Consider the following 10000-nt stretch of genomic DNA (forward strand, 5'->3'; position numbering starts at 1 on the left):
TTTAGCGCTATAAGAAAACGTGGTCGGGACTATTGCCGTCCCTTTAGAGCTATAAGTAAACGTGCTTGGTCGGGACTATTGCCGTCCCTTTAGCGCTATAAGTAAACGTGCTTGGTCGGGACTATTGCCGTCCCTTTAGCGCTATAAGTAAACGGGCTTGGTCGGGACTATTGACGTCCCTTTAGGGCTATAAGTAAACGTGCTTGGTCGGGACTATTGACGTCCCTTTAGAGCTATAAGTAAACGTGCTTGGTCGGGACTATTGACGTCCCTTTAGCGCTATAAGTAAACGTGCTTGGTCGGGACTATTGACGTCCCTTTAGAGCTATAAGTAAACGTGCTTGGTCGGGACTATTGCCGTCCCTTTAGCGCTATAAGTAAACGTGCTTGGTCGGGACTATTGCCGTCCCTTTAGCGCTATAAGTAAACGGGCTTGGTCGGGACTATTGACGTCCCTTTAGGGCTATAAGTAAACGTGCTTGGTCGGGACTATTGACGTCCCTTTAGAGCTATAAGTAAACGTGCTTGGTCGGGACTATTGACGTCCCTTTAGAGCTATAAGTAAACGGGCTTGGTCGGGACTATTGCCTATCTGCCTGTCTATGGCTAACACCTGCAGACTATCTCAATTAATATCTCAACCAACAAGAATTGCTGTTAATCATACTGGTGTCAAATCTTCAACATGCATTGATCATAGTTATACTAACGCTCCTGATGTGTGCTCCCGACCTCTGTCTATTCCGGTGGGTTAATAATAATATTAATAATAATAAATTGAATTTATAAAGCGCTTTTCAAAGACTCAAAGTCGCTTTACAGGGGAGGTAGATTACAAAAACAGAACAAAACAAGATTCAGGCACAGATGAAAAGGGGAAGGGGCGGGGGGCTAGCGATAGGCAGAGGTGAAGAGATGGGTCTTGAGGCGGGACTAGAAGATGGTGAGGGACTCAGAGGTGCAGATCTCTTGGAGGAGGGAGTTCCAGAGCCTGGGAGCTGCCCTGGAGAAGGCTCTGTCCCCAAAACTGCTGAGGTTGGACTTTTGGATACAGAGGAGACCGGCTGAGGTGGATCTGAGGGACCGTGAGGGTTGGTAAGGGGAGAGGAGACCGGCTGAGGTGGATCTGAGGGCCCGTGAGGGTTGGTACGGGGAGAGGAGACCGGCTGAGGTGGATCTGAGGGACCTTGACGGTTGGTACGGGGAGAGGAGACCGGCTGAGGTGGATCTGAGGGACCTTGACGGTTGGTACGGGGAGAGGAGGTCAGTGAGGTATGAGCAGGCCAGATGGTGGAGGGCTTTGTAGGTGAGGACCAGGATTTTGTAGGTGATCCGGTGGGAGATAGGAAGCCAGTGGAGTTGTTTTAGGACTGGAGTGATGTGGTGCCAGGATTTGGAGCGGGTGATGAGTCGGGCGGCTGAGTTCTGGACCAGTTTCAGTGACCATAATGTTGTTGCTGTCGCTAGGAGAACGAAGCTGCCTAACGCTAATGCCAAAATCATTTTTACTAGAGCCTATAAGAAATTTTATCAAGAGTCCTTTCTTGGGGAACTTAATAGCATTCCTTGGGCTAATGTATGTGAGGTTGAGGATGCTGAACTTGCTTTAAAAATATTCATGGACTTTTTTTGGACTATTTTTTGCTAACAGACACGCCCCCTTTCAAGAAATGTACTATTGAAGCCAAAAGTGCTCCATGCCAACCCAGTCTTACGGCAGTTCGTGAAATGGTCTTAATGGTATTTAATCTATTGATTTGTGTTCACAGGGACGTTTTTCTCGTTTTTTTCGTGGTGGTCAGACTTGGGTCTTAAAGACGTACTACGGTTGGCATGTTCTGACCTGTCTCATGGCCGTCGGGGGGGACAGCAGCCCCACACAGCCTGTAGGACACGGAGAAAGCAGCTAAACAGGAACAGCTGCAGAGTCCAAACTCTGTCTCATTAACCGCTGATCACTGGACGTCAGTGAGGAATCTACATTATTTAGGAGTTACTAAACACTAGATGGACTCTGGTAAGGACAGATAGGATCTTTAGTTTTAGTTCGGGACTTGGAGGAATTGTGCAATAATGACAGATTCACACATTTTTCTTTTGTTTACAGTAAATAAATAATTACAAATCTTAAAATCAAGTTCATAAAGTCTTTCCTTGTATTCATTTGATTCCCAGTTAAGATCCTCTGGTAAGAACGGCTTTCATTGTTAATATGGACTTAAAAACTGTTCTGAGATGCTAAATAATACAACTTTAATCATGTGATAAAATATGCGATTAATTGCGATTAACTATAAACATTCAGCGATTAATCACGATTAAGAAAAATGTATCGTTTGACAGCCCTAATATATATATATATATATATATATATATATATATATATATATATATATATATATATGCTAACTGTCTGACTCTGAATTGATTTGTATTGATTATAACTATCTGGATGTGTTGCTGCTGTTGATTCATCCATCAAACATCAGAAGCAAAAGTCTGAAAAAGTCAACTTTATTTCTATGAAAGAATGAACCAAAGTGAACATTTCACATCATATTTGTATTGTTTTTACATTATTTTTATACAAAATTCACAGTTTAAGTGAAGATAAAAGGCATAAAACACCATAAATAGTTTGATTGAAAATGAAAAAAAGGGCAGAGAAAGAAGGTTATAATAATAACTCAACATACAAGTGCAAATATATTGAACTGTAATGAGTTATTCAGATTTATTGACTTATATAACCTGTTAGCTGAGGCTCTACTGATTTTAGGGCTGTGAAAACATTTCCAGGAAATGACATCACAATACGTAAACACACACACACACACACACACACACACACACACACATCCAGGGAGACGGACGCCATGGACTCAGCATGTTAACGCTATTCTGCAGATTCTTCATCCTGGAAAACGGCTAAGAAGAAATGTGCAGATTGTGTTTGTGTGTCTGCTCGTCGCTCTTCAAATCCAAAGAGAAGCTGAGGAAAGGCCGACTAGAGATGTGAAAGAAACAAAAGGTGGAAGGAGAAACAAACATGAAAACTAGTTACAGAAGTGGTCCTCTAAACTCTCTGTCTCTGTCTCTCTGTCTCTCTGTCTCTCTGTCTCTGTGTCTCTGTCTCTCTGTCTCTGTGTATCTCTGTCTCTGTCTCTCTGTCTCTGTGTCTCTGTCTCTCTGTCTCTCTGTCTATGTGTCTCTGTGTCTCTGTCTCTGTCTCTGCGTCTCTGTGTCTCTGTGTCTCTCTGTCTCTGTCTCTGCGTCTCTGTCTACTTGAGTTTGTCCTCGCCGCTGCTGTCCTCATCGTTGTTGTTGTTGTTGTTGTTGTTGTTGTGGAGGCTGCGGCTCAGCTCGCAGTCCGCCTGCTTCCTCAGCGCGCGTGGCGGCAGCTTCTTCTTCACAAACAGTCTCTGCAGGAAGCGTCCACTGACGCTGAGCGGGCAGTAGCTGTGGATGAAGTACATGAGGCCGACGCCCGGCCCGGCGAAGTAGCGCGGGGCAGGCTGCTGCGCCAGCAGTGCCCTGGCGATGGTGTCCACCACGGGGCTGAGGTCCGGGTTGGCGTGGCTGGCGTGGCTCTGGAACAGATCCTTTGTCTCAGACACGTAGTCCTCACCGTACTCGTCCAGCAGCGCCGGAGACAGACTCTGCAAGAGGCACGTGTGCTGCGTTTCCCAGTAGGCTCGGTTCCCCGACTGACCTGCAAGACACAACAACAACACACATTGGGGTTACCACGTCATTCCCAAACTGTGGCCCGCGGACCACTAGTGGTCTGTGAGGGTACTGCAGGGCACTTGAGTAAATAAATAAATGAAATATGTGGCAGCCGTTGTGTTCAGTAAACCTTCTTTTAACGAGCCTGTTGTACTGATGTGATGACCAGTTCTAGTTGTAGTGCTAGTAGATCTATTAAGAGGTGCAGATTAGTTCAGGTAGGACTGTGTGGAGACATATTTTATTATGTGTGTTATGAGGATTACAAATAGTGGTGCACACACACAGAACGTTTGAAAAGCCTGATCTAGCAGGTGCAGGTGCTGCTGTAGCAGGTCCAGGTTCTGCTGTAGCAGGTCCAAGTTCTGCTGTAGCAGGTCCAGGTTCTGCTGTAGCAGGTCCAGGTGCTGCTGTAGCCCTTGTTTGGAAGGCAAGAGCACCAGGTCATCTGCAAAGAGCAGGAATTTAACTTCCGTATTGTTAAGGGGGAGTCCAGGAGCTGTAGATTGTTCCAGTAACACCGCTAAGTCATTAATATAGATATTGAACAGGGTAGGACTCAGCTACAGCCCTGTCTCACAACACGCCCCTGAGTGAAGTATTCTGTTCTGCTGTTATCAGTTTTCATAGCACATTTGTTGTCCATATACATGGATTTGATTATATCATATATTTTACCCCCTACACCACTTTGTAAAGTTTTATACAATAATCCATCATGCCAAATTGAGTCAAATGCCTTCCTAAAATCAACAAAACAAGATTTTACTTTTGTTTGCTTGAATAACATGTTTGTTGATTAGGGTGTGTAGGGTGTAGATGTGGTCAGTGGTACGGTGTTTTGGTAAGAAGCCAATCTGACCTTTACTCAGGACATTGTGTTCGGTAAGGACGGCCTGTAGACGGGCGTTTAGAACACAGCAGAACACCTTCCCCAGGTAAACCCTTGACGTAGACCACATGTGTCGATGATCTCGGCCCTACTGCTTACGTCGATGATCTCGGCCCTACTGCTTACATCGATGATCTCGGCCCTACATCGATGATCTCGGCCCTACTGCTTACGTCGATGATCTCGGCTCTACATCGTTGATCTCGGCCCTACTGCTTACGTCGATGATCTCGGCCCTACTGCTTACGTCGATGATCTCGGCCCTACTGCTTACATCGTTGATCTCGGCCCTACTGCTTACATCGTTGATCTCGGCCCTACTGCTTACGTCGATGATCTCGGCCCTACTGCTTACATCGATGATCTCGGCCCTACTGCTTACATCGATGATCTCGGCCCTACTGCTTACATCGTTGATCTCGGCCCTACTGCTTACGTCGATGATCTCGGCCCTACTGCATACGTCGATGATCTCGGCCCTACTGTTTACGTCGATGATCTCGGCCCTACTGGCCATACGTCGATGATCTCGGCCCTACTGGCCATACGTCGATGATCTCGGCCCTACTGCTTACATCGATGATCTCGGCCCTACTGTTTACGTCGATGATCTCGGCCCTACTGGCCATACGTCGATGATCTCGGCCCTACTGTTTACGTCGATGATCTCGGCCCTACTGGCCATACATCGATGATCTTGGCCCTACTGTTTACGTCGATGATCTCGGCCCTACTGTTTACGTCGATGATCTCGGCCCTACTGCTTACATCGATGATATCGGCCCTACATCGATGATCTCGGCCCTACATCGATGATCTCGGCCCTACTGCTTACGTCGATGATCTCTGCCCTACTGCTTACATCGATGATCTCGGCCCTACTGCTTACATCGATGATCTCGGCCCTACTGGCCCTACATCGATGATCTTGGCCCTACTGTTTACGTCGATGATCTCGGCCCTACATCGATGATCTCGGCCCTACATCGATGATCTCGGCCCTACTGCTTACATCGATGATCTCGGCCCTCCTGTACATCCTGTCACCAGGGGGCAGTAATTCTATTGTCTTAAATCAACAAGGTCATTACTGTGCTATACTGCCACCTACTGACACAGAACAGTATTTCATTTCTCTGCCAGTCATCATATTGCAGGCACAGATGAGCAACAATGGCAAATTATTTGCAGTAACTCAATAAAAAATTTTTTTTGACTAATTAAGTAAAATCGGATAATTTCCCACGGCACACAGGACGATCTCTCACGGCACACTAGTGTGCCTCAGCACAGTGGTTGAAAATCACTGCATTAGGGAACTCATCCCTGATTGGCTAACCCTGACATTCTTACCCTAACCATAACCAATCCCACCAGAGCAGGCAATGAGTAGTAGCCATTCAGAGGGAGAGTAGGGCGGGTTCTTCCCCTACCATCTTGCAAAAAAATATTTGCGACCAGTGAAGCTGAGCGTTACTAAGCAGCCTCCAACTGAGCTTGAAGACATAGATGTGACGTGAGCAACCTGTCTGAAAGTTGGAAGTCTTCTGGTAGCTGTGCCAAGAGAAATCTCATGTAAAGGTATTCTCTGTCAAAGTTTATTTAATCTTTTATAAAATCTCTTTTTCAAGAGTGTCCTGGCCAAGCCAAGCAGCAGTACAACCACACATACAGTACATACAAACACAAAATACGCATACACCAAAAAAACATAAAACAACTGACACAGCAACTCTTTCAAAGTCAACCACAATCCTAAACACATCAGGCAGAACATCTGCAGCCAGATGTTCTGCCTCCAAGTCAATCATCATCCTCTTAAAAGCGACCAATGAGAGCAGCTCAGTGAGTTTCATGGATTCCTGTAACTTGTTCCAGGCAGAGGGAGCAGCAAACCTAAAGGCCTTTTCTCTCAGCTCAGTTCTAACCTTTGGACCAGACAGAAGGAAAAGATCCTGGGAACAGAGATCGTAAGTCCCGGTACTATTTACACTGATATAGGCCAGAAGGTAGGATGGAAGGAGACCTAAAGGAGCCTTGTATATGAAGGTATGCCAGTGTTGAAGTCTCCGTGTTGATAGAGAAGGCCATCCAACACGTTCATACAGTTCACAATGGTGAGGGTGGGCTTTCATACCAGTGATGAACCTTAGAGCTCCACGGGAAACAGTGTCCAGTGCATGTACACTTTGAGATGAAGCATGCATGTATAAAACATCACCAAAGTCAAGTACAGACATAAAAGTGGCAGCGACCAGCCTCTTTCTAGAGGCTCTCGAACGAAAGGCAGGACATAAAATCCTAGTTTAAGTTTTAATCTTTTTAGCTGCTGAATATGAAGGGTAAAAGAAAGAGCTTCATCAATTAAAATACCAAGATATCTGTACTTAGAAACACATTCAGTTTTCGTACCCTGGGAAGTGAGGACTGAAGGGAGATTTGATTTAGATTTCAGAGCAATACAGTACAGTGTCATCAGCATAAAAATGAAATTTTACATTAGACACTGTAATGGAAATTTTTATTTTAACATAATAGTTTAATATCCCACAAGATTCTCTTATATATTCTACAAGATTGTCTCATATTCTTTAATTTTGTGTAAACTCTAGGACTCCAAGGAGAAGCAACTGCATCGTAAACCTTGATCCTAGTTGAAGCTATTCTTTGTTTAAAGACCTCAGTCTCTCTATTTTAGCAGATAAGGGTGAAGAGGGCCATAAAATTTGCTCTGCGTCTCTTTCTGTCTCCTAAGCTACACAGGTGTTTAGGCTGAAGTGGGAACAGGAGCAGAGGGGAAGGTTGTAAGAGGATTGGACTGTTTATGGTGTTTTTTCAACTGTTGGCTAAACATATCTTGAGAGGGGGGGCTTTAACTGAGTTTCTACTATAAAGAGGTGCTGAACGTTGTTTCAGCAGAAGGCCCTTTCAGATGTGCTGTGGTACCTGTCAAAATGTTTCTCTGCATTTGCAAATGTAAATAAATACTCAAAGACCAAACTTTGGTTTAATTCTCTAGTAAGTCTTTATTAGTTTCATCTGGTGTTTTTGATACGCTCTCCTGCTGCTAATGAGAAAAACTTCCACTACAACACGTTATGATCAATGTTATTGATATAGACCAGTGTTTCTCAAATGGAGGTCCGTGTCCCCCTATGGGTACTCTGGAGGACTGCAGGGGGTACGTGTCCCCCTAGGGGTACTCTGGAGGACCGCAGGGGGTACGTGTCCCCTTAGGGGTACTCTGGAGGACTGCAGGGGGTACGTGTCCCCCTAGGGGTACTCTGGAGGACTGCAGGGGGTACGTGTCCCACTAGGGGTACTCTGGAGGACTGCAGGGGGTACGTGTCCCCCTTAGGGGTACTCTGGAGGACTGCAGGGGGTACGTGTCCCCCTAGGGGTACTCTGGAGGACTGCAGGGGGTACGTGTCCCCCCTGTTTACTCTGTATGCGTGCTGTGTGTCTAATATTTTGCTGCTGCAACACCGTTATTTCCCATTTTTTTGGGATCAATAAAAATCTCTCTATCTATCTATATAGACTTTTTTTTCTACTAAAAATGTTTAGCACTGGTCATTAGCGCTGGTATTTGGCTTAAAGAAACAATTCAAAAGGGGTACATTATTGAAACAAGTTTGAGAATCACTGCTATAGAGGATGAATAGCAGTGGCCCCAAGACTGATCCCTGAGGCACGCCTTATCTTATTTTGCAATAGCAGGAAGTGACATAATAGTATAGTTAGTTAGTTATAGTTAGTGTAGTTCTGTCTATAAGATAATTAACAAACCACAAAGCTTCTCAGTCTCTGCTTAAACAATGTACACTCTGTTTGTTACACACATGCTCAGTACCTATTCATGCACTAATGGAGAGATGTCAGAGTGAGTGGGCTGCCGGTGCTGGACCAGCGCTGTTGGGGGAGGGGTACGGTGCCTTGCTTAAGAGCACTTGGCAGTGCCCAGAAGGCAAACTGGGATCTCTCCAGCTACCAACTTCCACACTCTGTACTGTGTACTTTTGGTCCGTAATGGGACTTGAACCCTCCGGTTCCCAACCCAACTCCCTATGAACTGAGCTACTGCCACCCCTAAACTAAACCTAAACTGATCACTGACAAGGGATTCTAGTACTTGACCAGGACAGACAGTTTAGAGATTGGTCTGTAGTTATTTCAGATGGTAGGGTCACCACCTTTTAGCAGGGAGCCACAAAGGCTGATTTCCAGATAGGAGGAATGACATCAGTGACGTCAAAATGAATGGCAGTCAATAGGATGCTAATGGGAGGTGATGGCTTGGTAGCATCAACATGTGCCCATAGGATCTATGCGTTGTGGAGAGAGGCTCACCCCCTTGCTGGGGACACGGCAACACAAGCTTTGTGAGATGCTTTTTTTCCAACTCTGATGAATATTTTTGTCTCTGCAGCTGTGAGTTTGTTGAACAGGATGAAACATGTGCAGAGGTGTGTGTGTGTGTGTGTGTGTGTGTGTCTGTCTGTCTGTCTGTCTGTCTGTGTGTGTGTGTGTGTGTGTGTGTGTGTGTGTGTGTGTCTCTGTGTGTGTGTGTGTGTGTGTGTCTGTCTGTCTGTCTGTCTGTCTGTGTGTGTGTGTGTGTGTGTGTGTGTGTGTGTGTGTGTGTGTGTGTGTGTGTGTCTGTGTGTGTGTGTGTGTGTGTGTCTGTCTGTCTGTCTGTGTGTGTGTGTGTGTGTGTGTGTGTGTGTGTGTCTCTGTGTGTGTGTGTGTGTGTGTGTGTGTCTGTCTGTCTGTCTGTGTGTGTGTGTGTGTGTGTGTGTGAGTGTGTCTCTGTGTGTGTGTGTGTGTGTCTGTCTGTCTGTCTGTGTGTGTGTGTGTGTGTGTGTGTGTGTGTGTGTGTGTGTGTGTGTCTGTGTGTGTGTGTGTGTGTGTGTGTGTGTGTGTGTGTATGTGTGTGTGTGTGTGTGTTTGTTCCTTGCCTAGTATAACAGACATACATTCCTGCTTTATTACAACTCACAGCTTAAAGTTAAAACAACATAACCACATTCATAACAGAGATAGCGTTGGTGTTTGGGTGCAGCCGCCCCAGGACCCCGTGTGAAACAGGGGCCCCTCTAAAGCCGCTGATCTTACGTCACTTGACATAGAAGTGACACGCAGATGATTAACAGCTGAAGAAAGCCTATTACTGCTCAAAGTCTAACACTGCCAACACTCCAGCTCTTCTTATCAAACGTAACAGTCACTTAACTCATGGTTACAAATGTCAACCAGCACAACATGACAATTACCAGGCAACAGAAGACTACAGTCTAAGCAGACACGTTTAATAAACCGAGTTCATAAAGATACATTTGTATTTTGACCTTGCATCATGGGAATTGACCAGCCAATGAACCA

General features: G+C 45.5%; 1 protein-coding gene across 2 annotated transcripts in view; it reads right to left on the reverse strand.

Annotated features, from left to right (window-relative positions):
• Nucleotides 1-2498: 2498 nt before the first annotated feature.
• Nucleotides 2499-10000, reverse strand: part of hsd11b2 (hydroxysteroid (11-beta) dehydrogenase 2) — a 45765-nt gene continuing 38263 nt past the window's right edge. For both annotated transcript variants that reach the window (XM_078244898.1, XM_078244897.1), the window contains one exon: nucleotides 2499-3712. In XM_078244898.1, the coding sequence (XP_078101024.1) occupies nucleotides 3282-3712 (431 nt within the window). In that variant the 3' untranslated portion in view covers nucleotides 2499-3281. The remainder of the gene's footprint in view (nucleotides 3713-10000) is intronic.

This window comes from Sander vitreus, unplaced genomic scaffold, assembly GCF_031162955.1.
Source record: "Sander vitreus isolate 19-12246 unplaced genomic scaffold, sanVit1 ctg327_0, whole genome shotgun sequence".
Lineage (NCBI taxonomy): Eukaryota > Metazoa > Chordata > Actinopteri > Perciformes > Percidae > Sander > Sander vitreus.